The 24154-nt window shown below is 44.3% G+C and overlaps 2 protein-coding genes across 5 annotated transcripts in view; one reads left to right on the top strand and one right to left on the bottom strand.

The window, feature by feature from the left end:
* Positions 1 to 15259, top strand: part of dhx57 (DEAH (Asp-Glu-Ala-Asp/His) box polypeptide 57) — a 95521-nt gene extending 80262 nt beyond the window's left edge. For all 3 annotated transcript variants that reach the window (XM_059986395.1, XM_059986394.1, XM_059986396.1), the window contains 2 exons: positions 10743 to 10943; positions 12622 to 15259. In XM_059986395.1, the coding sequence (XP_059842378.1) occupies positions 10743 to 10943; positions 12622 to 12765 (345 nt within the window). In that variant the 3' untranslated portion in view covers positions 12766 to 15259. The remainder of the gene's footprint in view (positions 1 to 10742; positions 10944 to 12621) is intronic.
* Positions 15260 to 15353: 94 nt separating this feature from the next.
* Positions 15354 to 23565, bottom strand: gemin6 (gem (nuclear organelle) associated protein 6). 2 transcript variants are annotated; one of them, XM_059986414.1, is made up of 3 exons: positions 23512 to 23565; positions 20941 to 21094; positions 15354 to 17348 (listed from the first exon to the last, which is right to left on the bottom strand). In XM_059986414.1, exons 2-3 carry the CDS (start codon positions 21066 to 21068, stop codon positions 16964 to 16966), a joined length of 513 nt encoding a protein of 170 aa, XP_059842397.1. In that variant the 5' UTR covers positions 21069 to 21094; positions 23512 to 23565; the 3' UTR covers positions 15354 to 16963. The 2 variants fall into 2 exon arrangements, with proteins under 2 accessions (XP_059842397.1, XP_059842398.1); XM_059986415.1 differs by lacking the exon at positions 23512 to 23565 and adding an exon at positions 23467 to 23498.
* Between the last annotated feature and the right edge of the window lie 589 nt (positions 23566 to 24154).

Here is a 24154-nt window from a genome sequence, read left to right as displayed (position 1 = left end):
GTGAGGGAGATTGCAGTGTCCCAGCAGGAGATCAGAGTGGGAGATTGCAGGGTCCCATTGGGGAAGGGGGTTGTTCCAGTGAGGGAGATCGCAGTGTCCCAGTGGGGCGGGGGAGTCAGTGTGGTAGGTTTCTGTGTCCCATTGGGGAAGGGGGTTGTTCCAGTGAGGGAGATTGCAGTGTCCCAGCAGGAGATTAGAGTGGGAGATTGCAGGGTCCCATTGGGGAAGGGGGTTGTTCCAGTGAGGGAGATTGCAGTGTCCCAGCAGGAGATCAGAGTGGGAGATTGCAGGGTCCCATTGGGGAAGGGGGTTGTTCCAGTGAGGGAGATTGCAGTGTCTCAGCAGGAGATCAGAGTGGGAGATTGCAGGATCCCATTGGGGAAGGGGGTTGTTCCAGTGAGGGAGATTGCAGTGTCCCAGCAGGAGATCAGAGTGGGAGATTGCAGGGTCCCATTGGGGAAGGGGGTTGTTCCAGTGAGGGAGATTGCAGTGTCCCAGCAGGAGATCAGAGTGGGAGATTGCAGGATCCCATTGGGGAAGGGGGTTGTTCCAGTGAGGGAGATTGCAGTGTCCCAGCAGGAGATCAGAGTGGGAGATTGCAGGGTCCCATTGGGGAAGGGGGTTGTTCCAGTGAGGGAGATTGCAGTGTCCCAGCAGGAGATCAGAGTGGGAGATTGCAGTGCCGCAATGGGGGGGGGGGGGGGGAAGGGGGGTGTCAGTGCAGGAAATTGCTGTGTCCCAGTGGGAGACAGCAGAAGTTAGCCCAACTCTGTCCTTCAGTCTGGCTGTATCAGCTCAGGGAGATGTCACTTTCTGTCAATGTCCTACCATTTTGACTGTATTTGGGAATTGTCACAGCATCTGTCTATCGAGTTTGACATAGCCTCATGAAAATAGCATTATTTGAATCATCTGCTAATTAATTGCATATTACAGCTGAAAATGATCTACTCTGCTAGAAAGCTGTCTGGAAGAGCTAATGGAATCAGCATAAAAACAGGTCCTTCAGTCCAAATTGTCCAGGCCAGCCACGGTGCCCACCCAAGCTCGTCCCATTTGTCTGTGTTTGGCCCAGATTCTTCTAAACCAGTGTTTCACAACGTATTTTTTTTAGCCCAACGCCACCAAAAGCACCATCATACTTGCCAATGCCCTCTTAGGCACAATATAATTTCCAACACCCCCACAGTGTAAAAACATGTTTATCATACGCTAACATAAGAAAAATAATTCTGCTTTAAATTTGTATTTGTCTTTAAACCTAGCTTACACAGTACCTGTGCACCGTACAGCAGCTTTGATATCAATGTTACCCTTCAGCTTGATGGTTTTTAGCAAGAGTTGAAATCTCTGGTTCAAGTTGTGACAACAAAAGCCTTAAGCCCCCACACATAACAAATGTTCAAGCAGTTTCTGTTTTTTGTGAGTATGTGGTTCACTGCACTGAAGCTTTCTTCAACAAGGAGAATGAAAATGCAATCAGGAGCGGTTTGGTTTTCTTCAAAGACCAGGAAATTTCATATAACAGTGCAGCCATATACTACAAAAACAGACACTTTAGATAAGCATATTTGCTTCTTCATCATTCTGAATTTCATTAATTTCTTCTTGCAAGCTCTCTTCCTGTTCTTACACCTTGCAAAGAAATGGGTTAACTCAGTCCCTAATATCTAGATTGTTCAAATCCTTGAATCCATTCTGAAAATCCTTCTTCAGTGACTACAGGTGTAAGCAGTACTCACCAGCTGTGAAAGAGAGTGCCATACTTTCAATGCAGGGAAACTGAGAACATTCTTCTCCCAATGTTTTGCCCATATATTCTAATTTTTTGGTAAATGTGGACACTGCACTTTTTACACTGGTTAAATTGAAATTCTCACCCTGCAGTTTCATATTTAGAATGTTCATGACGTTATACCGATCAGCCAGATATATGTCCACGTAGAAGTTCAATCACGTTTCCCAAACTCTTGTTGACTTTGAGTAAAAATTCAACCAAAGTGTCAAAAAGATCAAAGAAACTGCTTATGCAGCCTCCTTTCAACAGCCAGTGCAATTCAGTGATGAAGCAAGTGTTCAAACTCTTCCTTATCTTGCTGTAACTGATGAAATATTCTGTTATTTAATGGGTGATCTTTAATTTTGTTGATAATATTACAAGTAACCCCCTGGGTCGCCTCAGGCTCGCTCAGCTCGTTCTCGTCTAGGGGGAGCAGCCTTCGGCCCCGCCAAACTGGGTAATCAGCTGGTGTGGATACTGTGTGATGTCCCCGCCTCGCCCAAAAACAGACAGTACACCATATGCGATTAAATGAGTACAATTTATAAAGGTTACTATAACTAAGTGATTAATAACGATACAGTATATATGAAGAGAAAATTAAAGAAAAGGCGCCAAACTTATCAAAGTCCAAACCACTTCGTGCACAGCCGTTGGAGCTGAATTACTGAAGTCTTCTGGCCACCATTCGATCCCCTCCGAACTCCTCGACTCGCAGCTCAGGACCCTCCGAACTCCTCGACTCTCCAAACAGCTCAGGACCCTCCGAGTGGTCAACCAAGCACATCTAGCTTCATCCCCCCCCCCCTCTCGGAGAATCTCCCAGCCTCGGACCCCCCTTTGGGGTCCGATCCTCACCCAGCTTAGAGCATTGCGTCCTCTCTCTCGACCCCCTCGCGCCGATCTGCCCAAAAGCCCGTCAACAAAAGCTTACAGACTCAGAAGAAAGAACATTAATCCCCATTTGGTTTACAAAGGAATACCATTCTCGTTATCAGTAAATTAGCATTCCTGCTAGTTAACAAAAGGAAACCCCTTTCCCAACAATAACAAAGAAAAAAAAAGAAACCCCCTTTACACACTTCCTCCACCAAATAAAAGTCATGTCCTCATGACTACTAAATAACTCGCCACCTTTCCTGCCAACACACCGTAACCCAAGCACAAACAGTGACATCTCCTCCCCACACAGTAACCCTCACGCCCTGTTCCTCAGGCGCTACTTAGGCCAACTATCTGGGAGTTCCCTAACCCTTCTGAGGCCTCCGTACCCCCTCACCTAAACCCTTCAGGCTCGGACACAACTGGGGATACCTTGGGCCCACTACCAACTCCTCTCTCAACCTCTCACTCATGCCCCACACTGCACACAGCTAACCCTCCCCGCTACACCTGACTCAATGGGAGAAGGGCCAAAGGTCTCTTCCTCAATCGAGGGAAAGTCAGCAAAAGGCAGCATGTACCACACATCCAGCACATCATCCATCGAATCTGTATTCTTCCTCATTCCTGTGATCGGTAGCTGCTGTTTGATCTTCTCCAAACGGAAACACGTGGCCTGCATTGCTCCCGCAGTCTCTTCAGCCTCCTGTTCAGTATTCACTGCACTTCTCTCCAGCTTTTTCTTCCTCATGACTTCTTCCAGATCAACTATCAGGTTTTGCACTTCATTTGAACTGTCGATGGTCATCTTCAGGTTCCCTTCAAGCTTCCGCTTCTCTCTTCTGAGATTCGTCTGTAATTTCTTCACCTCTGCAAACTCCCCTCTTCGGGTTCTCAGTTTGCTATTACCCTCAGTCAGACAACTTTCTTCATTCTCTCCAACTTGTAAGTCTTCCGAATGGTTCCAGATCACTTTCTCCAGTCTCTCCATCTTCATTTCAAACTTGATTCCGTAGAGACAGTCACTCACTAGCTGCGACCTTCGCCAGCCCTGGCACGTGTCCCAAAAACACTTTAACTTGGTAGTTCTCAGCTGCTCCTGCAACGACCTCACTTCATATTCTCCTGAGGCAAATCCAAACACCAAGAGATCATCCACATACACCAAAACTCCAAACGCCTCCACATCCCCTATGGTCTTCCACCTGCCCAGCAGGAAGGTTGCAAGGGCTCCAGATATGCCCTGTGGCATCTTTTCGGACCCGAAGACTCCTAGGGAATTTATAACGGCCGTCTTCTCCTTGTCGGCCCCACTCATCGGGATCTGACAACATCCACTCCTCAGATCCAGCACCTTAAACCATTTCGCACCACTCAGACAGGCCATCGCCTCTCTGGCCCTCAGGGCCATATTCTGGTCACTGACAGTGCACCTCTTCAACGCAATATAATCCATACACACGCTGCCTACATCTTCCACGGCTTCAGGGGCCAGTCGCCGCAACCTCTCTCTCTCCGAGGTGTCTTCAGCAGTCAACTCCGCTCCCTCGTGGTATTTCGCAGCGTCCACTAAGAGGGTCTCACCCTCAGATACTTCCCCCAGGCCGTACCACCACTGGCTCTTGTTTGAATTCGGTATCAGCCCAATGCTGCTACACACGTCCACACAAGCAGCTCGAAACTCTGGGTGCATCGACAATGCCTCCAAACAACGCTCACCCGCCTCCCCCGGGCAGGCCCCCAAGCACACCAGCAGGATATTGGTTCTCTCTAGAACAGAAACGCTGCCCGTCTCAACAGGGTCCGGACACATCAGCATTAACAATTCCTGAACCTCAGTCTCCTCCACATTTGCCTCCAAGAACTCCATTTTCACTGACCAACAACCGTCATCTGGATAATCACCGGCACTGGTACCCCGAATCTCCAGTGTCCTCAATGTCGTCAAGGGTAAATGCTTCCAATAACGGTTATGAAACAAACTGTACAGCAACTTAACCGGCGCCCCGGTGCCAAGGATGGCTTTAACTTGATTTCCATCCATCCGTAACAACACCTGTGCGCTTGGTCCCTCTAAGCCTTCAGGAATAGAGTCTGTTCCTTTCGGGAGTTCCTTGGTACATTGCTGGGAACGTGCTCCCCCAGAGACCCCAAGCCGTTCCCCCACTGGGAACAACTGATCCCCTTGACAGATCCCCTTGGCACCACAAGCAATTTATCTGCCCCCCTAGGCAAAAAGGGATACCCTAAAAACTTCCCACCAATCTCCTGCCACGGATATGATAAGCCCCCCAGCTGCGGCATTTGACTTCCAGTCGAACCACACGCATTTTCCCACACTTTCCCAGAACTGGCAGCGGTCACTTCGAGGTAATTGCGCCCGACAGTTCTAACAAAGTCACCAGCCCGCCTACTCAAACTTTCAACCCGTCCCTGTCGCTTTCCCTCAGCCAAGCACTGCCACTCACCCCACAACTGAGGGGTCCGCTCCGCCCACGCCTCCGCCCCTTTAGGGCTGGACGTTATTCCAACAACCGGGCGGAGCTCACCACTGCTGAAACATCCCAACCTGTCACTCCTCACTCTCCAAACAGTACGGACAGCCCATGGTCCCACCACCATTTCGTCAGCACTAGTCGGAACTCGAACAACGACCTCCAGGCTAGCAACAGCAGCCACCCCACCCAACACACACGTAGCAATAACCAGCAATCACACACCCACAAAGGCACACCAGCTCTTCGCCGCAGACACAATTTAAAGAGGGTGATCACACAGCTTCCACAGAAATCAACCCCGGACGAGCACCCCACAATGTAACCCCCTGGGTCGCCTCAGGCTCGCTCAGCTCGTTCTCGTCTAGGGGGAGCAGCCTTCGGCCCCGCCAAACTGGGTAATCAGCTGGTGTGGATGCTGTGTGATGTCCCCGCCTCGCCCAAAAACAGACAGTACACCATATGCGATTAAATGAGTACAATTTATAAAGGTTACTATAACTAAGTGATTAATAACGATACAGTATATATGAAGAGAAAATTAAAGAAAAGGCGCCAAACTTATCAAAGTCCAAACCACTTCGTGCACAGCCGTTGGAGCTGAATTACTGAAGTCTTCTGGCCACCATTCGATCCCCTCCGAACTCCTCGACTCGCAGCTCAGGACCCTCCGAACTCCTCGACTCTCCAAACAGCTCAGGACCCTCCGAGTGGTCAACCAAGCACATCTAGCTTCATCCCCCCCCCCCTCTCGGAGAATCTCCCAGCCTCGGACCCCCCTTTGGGGTCCGATCCTCGCCCAGCTTAGAGCATTGCGTCCTCTCTCTCGACCCCCTCGCGCCAATCTGCCCAAAAGCCCGTCAACAAAAGCTTACAGACTCAGAAGAAAGAACATTAATCCCCATTTGGTTTACAAAGGAATACCATTCTCGTTATCAGTAAATTAGCATTCCTGCTAGTTAACAAAAGGAAACCCCTTTCCCAACAGTAACAAAGAGAAAAAAGAAACCCCCTTTACACAAGTGTCATACTTGAAAAAAGTCTGAGGTTTTTGGCTGCGAGATGATGATTTGCACAATGGATTACAAACAGAGTTGGAATTTTTTTTTCATAAATGCCACTAAACTAGCATGGCAACCTGTCAAATATGGTGCTCCATCTGTTGCACAAGAAATCATGTCCCCAGTTGGAAAACTTTTATCCTCAATGTACATTTTGAGTTCGTCATAGATTGATTCTCCTTTGATATTTGTTTTTAATTTTTTACAAAAGAAAATTTCTTCATAAACTTTTCCATTTTTGATAAACTATACATATGCCACTAGCAATGTTTTGTTGTCTCTCACAGTTGACTCATTCAGTTGTATCCCAAATTCTGTTTTTTGTAGCACTGTGCTTAGTTGATACTCAGTATCTTCACTTATTTCATCAATACGACGAGTTACAGAGTTATTACTCAGAGGAATTGATTTTAAAATACTGGTATCCATTTTGAGAACAGTGGCGAGCACATTATTCATCTTTCACCAATGGTATGAGATTTTCCACACTTTGCTATCATTTTGGAAATGTTATAAGAAGCAATGAGACCACTATCAAGGTCATTTTTAGCTTTCTTGGCAAATGTCTTGAGTGTGCAATGCTTTTCAAATGCTCCTTTCATCTTCTGGAGCTGAGTAATATCATAAGTAGCCTTTTCAGGGTGTCTTTTATGGAAGTGTTCCTGAAATCTTGACGGTTTCTTGGCTTCGTTAGTTAGTACAGTAATACAAATAAGACATTTAGGGCATAGCTGAACTGACGGAAACAGAATAAAATCGTACTCCAGGTATGTAATATTATATTGATGCACTTTCTGTTTCTTAGCTTAGTTAGAATTCAAGGCTTCACCACCTTCAGACTTGTAGAGATTGCGCTGTACGTATTCATCCATCATTAACGGGGCTAATTTAACATTAAGAAATGAATGCAAACGGGGAGTGCCTATTGGATGTTGACAATGGCAGTGAGTTGATCGATGGTAATGCCATGCAAAGGAACAGCGAGTCTAAGATGAAGATGATCACAACAGGATTGACAAGGATTCAGATTGGAATATGAATGTTAGTCAGGATAGAGCTGGTGTTCGGCTAGCTACTTTTATTCTGTTCTATTTAGTATGATTGACCAATCACAAAAGGTCTCATAATCCCCAAAGATGGTTCTTGACCGCACATACGAAGCCGAGGTCACTTTGAACACCTCAAAAGGAATCCTCGGGATCAGCAGGTTTCACCATTTGGTTCTGGTCAGCACTGTATGATATAGAGTGATACAGCTGGTACTCAGAACCCCAACAGACACCCTCTTTACCACTCACTCCCAGTGTCAAGTTGCCTGCAACTATGTATTGTACAGCCTTGGTCTCTGTTCTACAAGTCACCCAGGGCCTGCCCTAGTTTATAGAACATAGTACTGTACAGGCCCTTCAGCTAACAACATTGTGCTGACCTTTTACCCTATTTTGTTGTCCATTTAACCCAGGGGTGGGCAAACTTTTTGACTTGTGGGCCACAAAGGGTTCTAAAATTTGACAGGGGGGCCGGACCAGGAGCAGATGGACGGAGTGTTTTGGTAATACACCTCATAAGAGAAAATAAAATATCATGGGATATGTAGAGAACATGTGCTTTAATTTCAATTGAAAATGAGCAAATGCATTACAACAAAATATCTGTCTTTGAAGTCCCATGGTATTTAGCTATTTATTGAAATGACTTTTAAAACTGAAAATTAAATGAATAAAATACAGCTTTTTTTAATAGTAACAGTTATTATTTTAAAGCACTGAAAATTCTGTTATCCTTCAAGATATTATCATCATCACTCTCCTCCTGACTGTCTTTATTTCAAAAACGGTAGGAGATGCAGGTCTACTTGTCCTGCTCCTTCTTATTCAATTGTCCCCTGTGCCAAAACTCAACAACGACCTGCACAAGGACAGAACAGTGACAGCGCGCCAGTATGCGGAGCGCGTTATTTGATCTGGAGCACATTTTTTATTTTGAGAACGTACGTGCACCTGCGCACTACTCATGTCCATCACTTAACAGAAATGACATGTAACATGTAAGGCTTATTGAAAAAAATATTTTCAAATGCATTTTTTACATAACACAACGAAAAAACTTATTTTTAATTTCAGTGGGAACAGTGTTGTTGGTCTCCCTTTTTAGCCAGCGCATCAAAGTCTGGATTTAGTTTTATTGTGGCGATTCTCAGGATGGATCTGAGGTGTTGGTCAGTTAACTTGGATCTGTGGCTGGCTTTGTTGATGTTCATGACGCTGAACGCCTGTTCACACAAATAGGTCGAGCCGAACAAAGAGTAAAGCGCAAATGTGGAGTAATACGCTGCACCTCAACAAAGGTCAATGTATATAGAGTGCGTCATCTATTGGGAAAACGCCAGAATTGCAGGGAAAAAACGTTAACAAGGTTTATTAATATAATTTCATCAAGTTCTGCGGGCCGGATTAAAAAGCTTAACGGGCGGCATATGGCCCCCGGGCTGTAGTTTGCCCATGCCTGCTCTAACCCTTCCTTCCTACATAGCCTTCTATTTTTCTATAAGAGTTTCTTAAGTGGCCCTGTACCACCATCCCTGGCAGCACGTTCCATACACCCAGCACTCTGTGTTAAAAAAAATTACCTCAGACATTCCCCTTCACCCCACCCCCAGCCATACTTTCCTCCAATTACCTTAAAATTATGCCCTCTCATATTACAGACAGACATACTTTATTGATCCTGAGGGAAATTGGGTTTCGTTACAGTAACTCCAACCAAGAATAGTGCAGAAATACAGCAATATAAAACCATAAATAAATAATAATAAGTAAATTATTCCAAGTGGAAATAAGTCCAGGCCCAGCCTATTGGCTCAGGGTGTCTGACACTCCGAGGGAGAAGTTGTAATGTTTGGTGGCCACAGGCAGGAATGACTTCCTATGATGCTCAGTGTTACAACTCGGTGGAATGAGTCCCTGGCTGAATGTACTCCTGTGCCTAACCTGTGCATTATGGAGTGGATGGGAGTCATTGTCCAAGATGGCATGCAACTTGGACAGCATCCTCTTTTCAGACAACACCGTCAGAGAGTCCAGTTCCACCCCCACAACATCACTGGCCTTACAAATGAGTTTGTTGATTCTGTTGGTGTCTGCTACCCTCATCCTGCTGCCCCAGCACACAACAGCAAACATGATAGCACTGGCCACCACAGACTCGTAGAACATCCTCAGCATCATCCGGCAGATGTTAAAGGACCTCAGTCTCCTCAGGAAATAGAGACGGCTCTGACCCTTCTTGTAGACAGCCTCAGTGTTCTTTGACCAGTCCAGTTTATTGTCAATTCGTATCCCCAGGTATTTGTAATCCTCCACCATGTCCACATTGACCCCTTGGATGGAAATGGGTCACCGGTGCCTTAGCCCCCCTCAGGTCCACCACCAGCTCCTTAGTCTTTTTCACATTAAGCTGCAGATGCTTCTACTGACACCATGTGACAAAGTTTCCCACCGTCGCCCTGTACTCAGCCTCATCTCCCTTGCTGATGCATCCAACTATGGCAGAGTCATCAGAAAACTTCTGAAGATGGCAAGACTCTGTGCAGTAGTTGAAGTCCGAGGTGTAGATATTAGCCATTTTCACCCTGGGAAAGCTTCCCAAAATGCGTCAGGCCATACTTGTCTGCCATTCCTATGCCCATTTTTCCATTTGGTCTGGATTCTGACTGCTGAAATGTAGCTGAAGCAAAGTATAGTTCTGATGAGAAAGACTACAGTCTCCTTCTCTACAAACATTTGTGTTTTCCACCTAGGGCTGGCTCAGGATTGGACCACCAGTGCAGTAAAATTCTATGAATCTTTTAAAATAGCAATTCCCCTAATAATTAGCAAAGTAATGAATACATTAGCTTCACACTGGTGGATTTGCCTGTTTGCTTTTAAAGGATCAATACATTGTAAATGGAGTTTCATTCTCCTAAATAAAATACATGCCACAGGATGTTTTGTGGCATCATTGTCTCTCTGCTGTGACATAAAGGTTAACATGCTGTAGATACTGTAACATTGGTGTTTAAATACACACGTTACCCAGTTTGCCTGTGAATCAAGTTTTTTGAACAGTTTGGTCTAGCATCATTTCCGATTACTTGATTTTTTTCCCCAGTGTAATGCAAAGAGAAGCTCTTAATTTTTATTCTTTCTGACCAAAGCAAGGCCCCCCCTTTGCTCTGCAGGTGGATGCAAACTGATGGCACCATTCCAAGAGGGGTTATAGAGTCATTCTGATAACATGGACAGGAGTTACTCTCAATTGTGATCCCATTCATGGTGGGACTGTATTTCTAAAACCAGCGAGTGTACCTCCAAACCACTGTAAAGAATTCAGAAAAACTGAAGGTCAGATTAAATGTTTTCAGCAAAATCAGGGTTGTTTTGTCACATTAATTATACTGTTTTTGCTTAAGTTATTTTACTTCCAGTAGGTTTCCCTGCATAAGAAATATGAATATTAAGCCATGGCTATGTTGTACTCTAGGTCCGTCACTTTGAAAGTCCATACTTGGTGTACCACGAGAAAGTGAAAACTAGCCGGGTGTTTTTGCGAGACTGCAGCATGGTGTCCGTGTACCCTCTCGTCCTGTTTGGGGGAGGCCAGGTCAATGTGGAGCTCCAGAGGGGGCAGTTCATCCTCTCTCTCGATGATGGGTGGATTCGATTTGCGGCTGCCTCCCACCAGGTGAGGTTCTGGTGCAGGGTCAGTGCTGGGAGCTTCCTGTGGGCCAAGACGTTTGTTACGTGATTTCACTGCTGTGCTCAGTCTGTTTGGATGGGGGACCGACTGCAGGCAGTTAATCAAAAGATCACGAGTTCCATCACCATCTGTGCTGGATTTGCCAACTTGGCTGATTATTGTTATAAATATTATAACTACTGTTATTACTCTTGTCCACAAGAGGTGTCCAGTCCTGATGAAGGGTCTCAGCCCGAATCATTGACTGTTTACTGTTTTCCTAGAGGCTGTCTGGACTGCTGAGATCCTCCAGCATTTTACGTGTGTTATTACTCTTGTAATGTGCAGAGGACATCTGGTTAACAATAGGCTGTGGACTGCAACTTTCAGGAAGATCTGATGCAAGGTCAACCTCTCCATTTTACTTTAATATGGTTTTTATTCAACCTTTTTTTAAATTGCATTAACATTACAGCTAGAAATTCAGTTGCAAGAAAAAGTTGGTGAGGCCTTTGCAGTTACCTGGTTTACTGTATTAATTACTCATTAAATGTGGTCTGATCTTCATCTAAGTCACAATAATAGACAAACACAATCTGCCTAAACTAATAGTACACAAACAACTTAATCAAAAACAACTTTCAGAGGACCTTAGAAGAAGAATTGTAGAGATGCATTTCTGAAGATCTGAGTGTTCATCAGGCCACAGCAAGAGAAATTGTGTACACATGGAGACAACTCAGTACTGTTGCTACTCTCCCTAGGAGTGGACATCCTGCAAAGATCACACCAAGAGCACAGCATGAAATGCTGAAGGAGGTGAAAAAGAACACAAGGGTAACAGCAAAACAACCTGCAGACACCTCTCAAACTTGCTGACGTCTCTGTCCATGTGGGAAGCTGTGCATCTGGAGAACAGTACTGCAGCATAAAGGCCAGAACCAACAGGCTCTGGGACAGCTTCTTCCACCAGGCCAGCAGACCGATGAACTCACACTGATTTGAGTGTACTCTGTATTACATTGACTGTTCTATTTATTACAAATTATTATAATTACTATGATTAAACATGGCACATTTAGATGGAGACGTAACAAAGATTTTTACCCCTCATGTATGTGAAGGATATAAGAAATAAAGTCAGTTCAATTCACTATAAGAAAATCACTGAACAAGACTGGTGTTCATGGAAGGAAACCACTGCTCTCCAAAAAACATATTGCTGTATGTCTCAAGTTTGCAAAAGACCACCTTGATGTTCCACACACTTCTGGGACAATGTTCCATGGACAGATGAGACCAAAGTTGCACTTTTTTTTTAGCAAAAATGCACATTGCTATGTTTGGAGAAAAAAGGACGCCAACACCAAAACCTCATCCCAACTGTGAAGCATGGTGGGAGGAGCATCATGGTTTGGGGCTGCTTTGCTGCCTCAGGGCCTGGACACCTTGCAATCATTGAGGAAACAATTAATTCAAAATTGTATCAAGACATCTTACAGGAAGATATCAAGGTTGCAGTCCGTCTCCTGAAGCTTAATAGAATTTGGATGATGCAACAAGACCATGATTCCTTTGTGTAGGGTAGTGGTAATGTATATTATGTATGTATAGTACAACTCTAATACAAATATGCCCCCTTTCTAACCCATATTCCTCCCCCCCCCCCCTGTACTGTTCTCAGATTGCAGAGTTGATTCGAGGGCTTCGCTGGGAACTGGACCAGCTACTGGAGGACAAAATCAAGGAACCCACAATGAATTTGTGCACCTGCCCACGAGGGTCACTTATCATCAAGATGATTGTGAAGCTTGTAACGACCCAGTGATGGCTTGGCCAAAAAGGTGTCCTGCCAAGGTGCTGTTCAGATGCAGTGAGAACCTAACGGCCAGGGGGAGCAACTTATCCTCCCGTTGCCTCCGTAAACACTGGCAGCCAAACCCTTCTGGCCACTTCAGTTACAGATGGGTTAGTGAACTATGTGGCACAAGTACTGTGGGTAAGGATTCAGTACTTGAATCATTACATCAAGAAAATCTTCGCTGCATCTCTTAGTAAAGGAGATCTGATGACAACCTGATTGATTGCAAGGGCAAGAGGAAGCATTATTTATTGTTCAATATAGGAATAAAAAAGGAAGCTTGAAAAATTATTGAATTATTTTTACTTTAAATGTATAAACTGATAAGCCTGAGAACTGAGATTAACTTCGTTTCCACATTGGTGAGATTTAGTTTCTATCAGAAAACTATTTGAGGCCAACCGACAATATTGCTGGCTTTAGTTTGCTCACCTTTGAGTGGCTGCTACAGTCTGAGATCCTGGTTGATCAGTCAAAGTAACACACAATAAATTGGTAGTCTTTCACTGTTAACTCTGTAAACAAGGGTCGTGGGGACGAAATGGTCAGCTTTTAAATTATTTTGCTATCAAGCAAGCAACTAACTGTTCCATGTTTATGGCACTTTAATAAGCAGTGGAATATAAAATATAATTTAAAATTGGTATTGTAATATCATTACCAACCGGTGCCAGACCACTTGCAGGTGTATCAGAGGAATGATGGTGGCTAGTGGAGATGACTAGCAGCTCCAGTAACCAGGGTTCAGTCCTGACCATTTTGGAACTTGCCTGTTCTTTCTTTGATCAACTGTGTTTCCTCTGCACACTCTAGTTGTCTCCCATGTCCCAAAAGGGTTAGGAGGTTAACCAGCCACTGTTAAATGCCCTCCTATATAGCAGGATCTTGGGGAGTGGTTGCTGAGGAAATGAAATGGGTTTAGATAATTCTATTGATGGTTGGCACTAATGAGGTGGGTCAAAGTGCATGTTCGAGTGCTGTGACTGTGACTCCCATTGCCTCTTCCACACGAACCCCACACACCAAGTTCTCACTCCCCATCGAGCACAACAAAACAACATAACAAGAAAACAAGTCCTGAGTAAGGGTTTCAGCCCAGAACGTCAACCATTTACTCCCCCACCCCCATAGATGCTGTCTGACTTGCTGAGTTCCTCCAGCCTTTTGTGCGTAGGAGCAGGTGTAACTCATTTGCACTAATTCCATTTTTATTTTCCCTTGACCATCAAGCACCTATTTATATTAATCCCAGTTTTATTTACCACACATTCTCATCAACTCCTCACCTACGCGATAAAGGAAATTTATAATGGCTGTTCAGCCAAGTACAGGTTAGTAGGTCACATGGGTGTAATTGGGCGGTGCAGGCTTTTTGGGCCAGAAGGGCTTGTTACTGTACTGTATCTCTAAAGATGTTGGCACAACATAGAGACCCTGTATTGTAGTGTAGTGTTCTGTGTTCTACAGTAATGCCTTGTTCTTCCGGAGATTGCTCGGAAAAAAAGTCAATACGCTAAAAAAATCTTCCTAATGCAGTCAGATCCAGACTGCAAACAGGATGTTATTAGAGTAATTTTTTACCTTGAATGGGCTTAAATAAAATTTCTGCATTATAGCTGCAAAAAAAAATCTGCCTTTTAAAAGAATATATTTTCCTAGGACTTTTCACATAGATCATAAGATAGTTTTAATTTAGCCAGAAAGGCCTACAATCCTTTCATTTGTATCATTCATTTGTGCCTCTGCTTTGCTGATTTAAAAGTCCACATTTAGTGTGCTGCTCACTCTTTGCAAAGCGAACTTCAGATCCATTTAACAGATATATTCAATGGCCTCTTTATTGGGTACCTCCTGCACCTAATAAACAAATTCCCCAACCCTTCCTGTATTCCTCATTCTGACCTTTCACTTCTTCTCTCCTGCATATTACTACTCCCTGGGCCCCCTCTTCCCGTTTCTCCAGTGGTCCACTCTCTCCTATCAGATTCTTCCTTCTCCAGCCCTTGACCTTTCCCACCCACCTGGCTTCATCTGTCACCTTCCAGCTAGCCATTTTCCCCTACCCCCACTTTTTTATTGTGGCATCGTCCCCCTTCCTTTTCAGTCCTAAGGAAGGGTCTCGAAACCTCGACTTTTTATTCCTCTCTACAGATGCTGCCTGACCTGCAGAGTTCCTCCAGCATTTTGTGTGTTGCTCTGGATTTCCAGGTACAGAAGTTTTGGTTTCTATGATTGCTGCTGTAGCTGGACTTGTTAAAGGCCAAAATCTGTCCAAGCTAGTAAGCACTTAAATTGTATATCTGCATTGTTAAAGTTAAGGAGGTTGGTCTATGTCTGACTTTCTAAAGCTGTCGGAACAGATATTTATCATTACACATAATTCTCAGTTTTTACTTATGAGAACTTGCTGTGTTAGTTTAAACAACTTACAATAAATCTAATAAATTTGCAGATAACCATGCTGATTTGTAACTTTGTATATTTTTTTTAAATGTATATTCCAAAATTCTGATTCCACTGAGCATTTGTCAACTCTATGGTAACTGATTGTCAGGGTCATGCACGATTCCATTGTTCCCCATAGGATTTAACTTGTCCTTCCTGGGGAAAAAAGGTAAGTATGAATGAAGAGACAAGTTGTTCATATTTTAACGAGTAAATGGAAGAGGATAGGGAGGGAGAAGGTAGAACCACTCAAGGATAAAGGGGAGAACATCTGGCTGGAGGCAGGAGATTTGAGCAAAGTCCCAAGTAAGTATTTACTGAGGAGAAGGACCTGGAGGATACTGGGAACAGTGTGGAGCATATTCATAATCTAAGGAATTTCAATATAGATAGAGAGGCAGTATTGGGTCTCTTGAGAACGTTAAGGTGAATAAATCCCCAGGTTAAGAGATTGCAGGAGCTTTGACCAATATCTTTGTGTTTTCTAATCACAGGCAAGGTCTCAGAGAACTGCTTGAGTAACTAATGTTCCATTGTTCAACAAGGGAATTGGGGATAATCCTGGAAACTGTAGACTGGTGAATCTCATGTCAATGGTACAGAGGTTACTGGAGAGCATTCTTAGAGGCTGAACCAGCCTGGCTTGTTTTCTCTGGAGCGGTGTAGGTAGAGAAGACCTGAGAGAAGTTCATAAGAGACGTAGACAGACAGGCAGTATCATCTCCCAGGGTCAAAACGTGTAATGCTAGAGAGCATGTATTCAAGGTGAGAAGGGAGTAAGTTCAAAGGAGATGTGTGGAGTAAGTTTTTCTTTTAAAAGTATGGGCACCTGGAATGCAACGCCAGGGCTGGTAGTGGAGGCAAACATGATAAAAGCATTTTAGACATTCCTAGACAGGCGCTTGAATGCTCAAAGAATGGAGGGTTATGTACATATTGAGATTACTAGTTTAAGTAACTCAGCACAACATTGTTGGCTTAAGGACCTGTTCCTGTGTCGTACCATTGTAAGGTATCATTGAAGAATATTTAGTATTTTGTACTTCCTTTTCTATGCTCTTGCATTTTGTATTTTTTCTCAACTCTCATGCCCTGTCCTTTGGGCATTTTGGTGACTCTCTCTCTCTCTCTCTCTCTCTGCCCCTCCACTATGTGGTAAAATGAACATTTTTCCATTTTCTCTGCCAGATTTACAAGATCATTTTCCATTTTAGATTTAAGATTTGCCTGCATGCTCACAGTATTCCTTAAATTTGAGGTGCTAAACAGCACTTCCCATTCTATTATAAGAATGTACTGACAAATACTTATTTTCACCCCGTCTCCTGATACAAATCCCCAAAATTCCATTTTCATAATGTACATATAACTTCTGAATTAGGCAGAATTAAACTGCGTATGGTTTCAAGTCTATAACAGTGACAAAGAAACTGTTGTCTTTGTTATATCTTTTACTAATGAACTTCAGAATGGAAGTTGTATATTTACAACAGTACCTTGTGAGATGAAAACATACAAAAACTCAACATGAGATTTTCTTCTGGATTGTTAAAAATGGTACATCGGTTTGGATGACAAGCTCATTTTGAACTTTAGTTTTACTCTGCACAGCAGCAATAAGAACTGCATCATAATTCTGGTCTGGGGAGTATCTGCAGAAGAATGGTAAATGTTTTACAATGGAGTTGCAGATACTAAATTTACCAGAGAAACCGGTACTCTATTCATTTTTGTCACCAGCTTCAGGGTTACAGTTGATGAGGCTTTGAACTCTAGATAAGATGATTTCATTAGAGCTATTGCAGTCTTCCGCATTATATGGCGGAGAAACAGTCAACACCCCGGCCACACACAGCGTCTTATTTTGGTCCCCTTGCTCTGTAACAGGAATCCGGTTTTTCTCCAGCCAGGACTTCAGGCGGAGTTTCCGCTGTTCGAGCTCCTCATTGCTGTAGGCCCTGCTTCCTACGGGCATGAATAAGGCCGAGAGCCTCTCAGTGGTGTTACTTTCTCCCTCACTAATCAGTTCCACCGCCTGGATCGCATGGCCCATGACGGTCGCAACAGACACCTTCTCAGCATCTACGAAGTTCACCAGAACAACACTAGAAGAAATTAAAAATCCAGTTAATCACCAAGGACACCTGACAGCAAAAGATATACTACGGTATTATTAAAGATACTTTATCTGAATAGAACTGTGAGTGCTGTCAGATGGTCGCCTATTGGCTGCACCATACACTGCTAGGCTAACTGTAGACACACACACACACACTTTTCACTGCAATAATCTAGAAATTGCCCCATGTAGAAGCACTACCTTCCTGGCAGAATATCGGGGGGTCTATTCTGCGCTCAACATATTGATGCAATCACAAAGGAAGCACGCCAGCGGCTATATTTCATTAGGAGTTGGTGGAGATCTGGAACGTCATCAAAGACTCTAGCAGCTTTCTACAAATCACTCTGACTGGTGGCATCACCAGCTAGCATGGCAGTGCCAATGCACAGGATCGGAAAAGATGCACAGCGTTGTAAACTCAGCCAGTTCCATCATGGGTACTAGCCTCCTCACCATCAAGGACATCTTCAATGGGCGATGCCGCAAGAAGAGAGCATCCTTCATTAAGGACGCCCACCATGCAGAAGATGCCCTCTTCTCATTGCTATCACCAGGGAGGAGGTGCAGGAGACTGCAGACACACACTCAACCTTTTAGGAGTAGCTTCTTCCCCTCCGTCACCAGATTTCTGAATGGACAATGAAACCACTTTTTATTCTTTTTGCATTAATTTTTTTCCTTGACTTTTATGTCTTCACAGTACTGCTGCCACAAAACAACAAATTTCACAACATCAGTGCTATTAAACCCGATTCCGATTCAGTTAGGAGCAAGGAGTTGGCTATCCATTCCTTTAAAACTACACTACCACAGCTGGTCTTCGCCCTCTGCTCTTTTTTCCAACACTCTTCCCATCTCTCTTGATGCCTGGTTGAATGAACAGAATTACTGAACCTCCAGGGTAAAAAAATTCCAAAGGTTCATCGTCCTCTGAATGGAGAATTTCTCCATGTTGTACCTGCCCCTTGTTCCCAAACTATGCCCTGTGGTTCTAGATTCCACAGCCCCTAGCTAGTTTTGATGAGATCTCCTGTAAGCCTTCTAAACATCAAAGAATACAGTACTACTCTATCCAATCTATCTTCAAAAGGCAAACCAGTCCAGTCATATCTGGAACCAGTCAGGTGAACATCAGGTAAATAACTCCTTTCTTGGGCAAGGGGCAAAAACTGTTGCTCTCCTTGCATCATGTTCTGTGAACTAGCAATAAAACTTGTAAAGACCTATAATCAAAACTTAAAAAGCTAATGTAACACTGGACTGCTTTCAATACCTGCACACTGGCCTTAACAGACAAGTGTACAACCACTGCTGGAGACTGTACCACCGATTGTTGGGCATTGTCGCTCAGGGTCTTGGACCACATCGGTTTATTTTTGCGAGTGAATATGCTTCTTTACTCAATATTTTGCTCCTTGGCCCCAGAGGAACGCTGTCTCATTCAGCTGTATCTGTGTATGGTTTGAATGATAATTAAACTTGATTTGATTTGACTTGGGTTCCCTTGACACTACCCAATTATCATTTAACAATTACTTTACTTTTCGATTAATATGCAAAGTGAAAAATCACTTTCTTTTATGTTTGTATTCCATCTCAAGTTTGTCATTCAACTGTACACATGTACGTGGCCAAATAAGACAATGTTCCTCTGGATCAAGGTGCACAACACAGAATGAATGAATGAATGAATAACTTAACACACACACACAATTAAAACAAATAAATTAACAAATAACAAAATATATTCCAGAATATTGGAATTTAAGCTGCAGTCAGGACACAAGTTAGGAAAGTGAACAGTATAATGTTACTGGCGCTTTCTGAGTGATGAGACCTGGGCGGGGGCAGAGAGTTCAGTAGTCTCGTGGCCTGGGGGTAGAAGCTGTTTCCTAACAGTCCATCTGCCAGGTCTCAAACTTTTGTTACATCCCAGTCAGGACAAGTGCTAGCAAGCCAAAGGACAATAAGGTAGGCGTATATAAATGAAAGGTAATTCAGGAGAGAAAATATATATATAAAACAAATTCATGTAAGGGGAAGCTAGTCAAATGCACAAGGAAGAAACAAATATGGAGCAACAGTCACAAAGTTCGATGGAGAAAGGGACAGTGCAGTAGCATAGCGGTCAGCGTCACGCTTTGGGTGGAAATGTAGATGGGTGGGTTAGTAAGTTTACAGATGGGTAGAGTTGTGGATCGTGTAGAAGACTGGCAAAGAATGCAGCGTGATATAGATCAGATGCAGATATGGGCTGAGAAATGGCAGATTGAGTTTATCCCAGATAAATGTGAGGTATTGCATTTCAGTAGGGCAAGTGCTAAGCAGAGAAATATTGGGGTCCAAGTTCAAAGCTCCATGAAAGTGATTACAGGGGTCAATAGGGTGGTTAAGAAGGCTTACGGAATGCTTGCTTTTATTAGTCGAGGCGTTGAGTTCAAAAGTCGAGGTTATGTTGCAACTTTGTAAAACTCTGGTTAGGTCACATCAGGAGGATTGCATGCAGTCTGATCGCCCCACTGTAGAGAGGATGTTGAAGCTTTAAACAGGGCGTAGAAGAGGTTTACCAGGACGCTGCCTGGTTTAGGGAGCATGTGCTCTCATGAGAGGCTCAACAGACTCGGGTTGTTTTCTCTGGAGGGGTGGAGTCTGAGGGGAGATCTGACAGAGATTATGAGAGGCATAGACAGAGTGGACAGGGAGAATCCTTTTCCCAGGGTAGAAACGTCTAATACCAGAGGGCGTGCATTGAGGATGTGAGGGGTAAGGTTTTTACTCAGAGAGTGGTGGAGTCTGAGGGGAGATCTGACTGAGGTTTATAAGATTATGAGAGGCATAGATAGAGTGGACAGGGAGAATCCTTTTCCCAGGGTTGAAACATCTAATACCAGAGGGCGTGCATTGAAGGTGAGAGGATGTGAGGGATAAGGTTTTCACTCTGAGAGTGGTGGATGTCTGGATTGTGCTGCCTGGTATGGTGGTAGAGCAAACACATTCGAGGCTTTTAAGAGATGTTCAGATAGGCAGATGAATGTGAGAAAGATGGAGGGATTAGTTTGGGGGGGGGGGTTATGTAGTTTTTAGCTGGTTGGGCACAAATTGTGGGCAGAGGGCCTGCTCCTGTGCAATTTTTTTTAATTAAACAAAATATACTTTATTCCAAAATAAAATTATATACAATAACCATTCAAAGACTTTCAATTCTTTACAGTTGGTACCATTACTGTCTTTACATTTTCAAAGTTCAAACATTTTGCCACCCACGTGGCACTCTGTTCTTTCATATTTACGTTCATCGCCCACTCTGTCTGTAGGAAGTTCGTACAGCTCTCCCTGTGGGTTTCCTCACACATTTCAATTAGGGCTAGTAAGTCGTGGACGAGCAATACATCTCACACTATGTTTCAATGTACGTGACAAATAAACTCAAAACGCGGTGCTAGAAACATTATGAAACTTGTGGACTGTCCAGCACAATCTTCGCTGATTTGACTTGACACAAATGATGGACTTCACTGAATGTTTTGATGTATGTGTAACAAATAAAGCTAATCTTTATCTTTATTTTCAATTACCTTCCTGATACTGGATCAACCGTGAAGACCCAGCCCTGGTAAGTGTTCTTTTCATCCGCAGTAACTTTCACTTCTTTATTTAGGTATTTCTCCCATTCTAAGGGTTTCTTTGTCTTCCATTCATTCATATTTACCAGACAATAATACCTCAAATCTATAAAGATGCAAACAGATACAAATCGAACATTTTATTCTTCAAAGCAAAACATGAGGTATTCTTTTGCTGCAGTATTAGAAACCAGCTTGGGATATATTTAACACAATATTGTAAGGCCAGACAAAAAATGATCCAGAGTTAAAAGATATACACTCAGTGGCCACATTATTAGGTACACCTGCTCGTTAATGCAATTATCTAATCAGCCAATCATGTGGCAGCAACTCAATACGCTAAAGCATGCAGACATGGTCAAGAGGTTCAGTTGTTGCTCAGACCAAACATCAGAATGGGGGAGGAAATGTGATCTAAGTGACTTTGACCGTGGAATGATAGTTGGTGTCAGACAGGGTGGTTTGAGTATCCCAGAAACTGCTGATCTCCTGGGATTTACATGTACAATGGTGTAAAAACAAAGAACATCGAGTGAGCAGTAGTTCTGTAGGCAAGGACACCTTGTTAATGAGAGAGCTTCGTCCCACTGAGGCAGAGTAAAGGTGATAGGGTGATGGAACTATGGTTGCCAAGAAATGTGGAACATCTTGTCAAGAGGAAGAAGGAAGCTGATGGTTTAGGAAGCACGGATCAGACGGGAGTTACAAGATAGTCGGGAAGGAGCTGAAGCACAGATTTAGGAGAGCATGAAGTGGCCTTGGTAATAGATTAAGGAAACACCCAAAGTGCTCTGCACATACGTGAACAACAGGACGATGACTAGAGTGAGAGTAGGACTCATCAGGGACAGAAAAGGGAACATGTCCCTGGAGTCAGAGGAGGTAGGGGAGGTCCTTAATGATGCTTTGCTTCAGTATTCACCAATGAGAGGGACAGCATGATAGGCTAGAACATGTCAATTTTAAGAAAGGATTTGCTGTAACTTTTGAACAGGATATACCCCAGGAAGTGTGAGAAGAGATTGCTATGGCTTTGGCGAAGATCTTTGTGTCCTCACTGGCCACAGGAGTAGTACCAGATGATTGGAGGGTGGTGAATGTTATTCCTTTGTTCACAAAGAAATAGTGATGATCCCAGGAATAATAGACCAGTCTTACAGCAGTGGCGGAGAAAATTCTTAGAGACAGGAATGACCAGCATTTGGAGAAGCATAGCCTGATTAGAGATAGTCAGCATGGCTTTATGAGAGGTAGCTCATGCCTCGTAATCCTGACTGAATTTCTTGAGGATGTGACAAAACACATTGATGAGCATAGAGAATTGGGTGTAGTGTGTATGGATTTTAGTAAGGCTTTTCATAAGGTTCCCATGATAGGCTGTCAGACGTGGGATCCAGGGAGACTTGACTCTGTGGATTCAGAATGGACTTGCCCACAGAATACAGTGGGTGGTAGTAGATGGAATGCATTCTGCCTGGAGATCAGTGACCAGTGGTGTTCAACAGGGCTCCGTTCTGGGATTCCTGCTCTTTGTGATGTTTATAAATAACTTGTATGAGGAAGTGGAAGGATGGGTTAGCAATTTTGCAGATGACACCAAGTTTGGTGAAGTTATAGATAATGTAGAAGGTTACTGTAGACATTGACAGGATGCAGAGCTGGGCTGAGAAGTGGCAAGTGGAGTTCTGCCCAGAAAAGTGTCGAGAATTACATTGGAAGGTCAAATTTGAAGAGAGAATACATGGTTAATGACAGCGTGGAACAGAGGAATCTTGGGATCCATGTCCTTCCCCAGGAAAAAGATATTGTCTGTCCAGTCTCTCTATGCCCCTCATAAATCTCTATCAGATCTCCCCTCAGCCTCTGCAGCTCCTGAGAAAACCCTTCTAATCAAGGGAATCAGCATATTTTCCTGATTTGACTCTTTAACCAGAACCTTTCTGGGTGCAGACACCCTGTCCCATGGAGATTTTTAAATAGCTTCCCTATCATTAATATTATTCCAACCCCAGAAGAGGAATGTATTTTCCCCGGTCTAGGAGCGTCCAAAATTAGGCGGAGCTTTAAAGTGGGGAGGGGGGTGGAGGAGAAGAGAGAGATTTAAAAGGGAAGCAACTTTTTCCACAAACGATTGTGAATATATGGAACAGTTTGCCAGAAGAAGTGTTTGGGGCAGAGACAAGAACATATAAAACATTTGGACAGGTGCATGGCTATGAGTGATTGGATATGGGACAAAAGCAGGCAAGGTCGGCAACTTGGTCAACGTGGACGAGTTGTATCGCAGGGTCTCAGATCTATAATAAAAAATGCATGCAAGGGGAACCGCTTTTCGTCTAGGATCAAGCGATGAGCTCTGCGGCATTTAATGCAGACACAGTTCCACAGGGCGCGGAGTGCCCAGGGTGGGAGGTATGAACCCCCGAACACCTCGGCCAGCACCCACAGCCATTCAACCGTCAGGCCGTGACCCACCTCCCAGTTCCCCGGACCCGCTTCGCCCGCAGCATCACCACTCACCCCGCTCTGGCGCTCCGCTATCGTCGTCACCTCACCGCCACCACCGGCGCTCCGCAATGACGTTCAACGCGATGATGTTGCCTGCCGTGGTGACGTACACGGAAGCGTGTGGCCGGACCTCGGGTCGCGTTCACTGGGAGGTCCCGAAATCCGAGGGGCGACCCGGGGTTGGTTCTCCCGCCCTCAGGAGCTGCCCCGTGACCGTGAAAAGGAGGAATACGTCCCGGTCGGTCTGATGTCCGAAACTGATCGACCCTTTCCTCCAGGCTTCACCATCTACTTAACTCGCCCACCCCCGCTAGAATGGCCTTGATGGGCCGAATGGCCCGGTTCTGTTCCTATGTCTGGTGGAATGTGAAGCTTGACTCCAGATTGGGTCAATGCGGGGATTCAATGACTCGGCGCCCATATCAGTAAACTCGGCCTGGAGTTGGATTTCAGACTTGAAAGATACACTGAACATAGAAGCTCACATATGCCGAACACAGGGGCTGACAAACCACGATTCCTTATTTTCCTCCTAGTTTGCCGAAGGGGTGAATAAGAATGGTAGCTTTGCAGTCGGTTTCTACTGGATTGTTACACATAAAGAGCTGCAGGAACTGAGCGAGTCGGGCAACATCCGTGGAGGAAAATGTCAGTC

The sequence above is a fragment of the Hypanus sabinus genome, chromosome 12, assembly GCF_030144855.1.
Source record: "Hypanus sabinus isolate sHypSab1 chromosome 12, sHypSab1.hap1, whole genome shotgun sequence".
NCBI classification, from domain to species: domain Eukaryota; kingdom Metazoa; phylum Chordata; class Chondrichthyes; order Myliobatiformes; family Dasyatidae; genus Hypanus; species Hypanus sabinus.
Note: the sequence above shows the minus strand (reverse complement) of the source record. Positions and strands in the feature narration are given on the sequence as shown.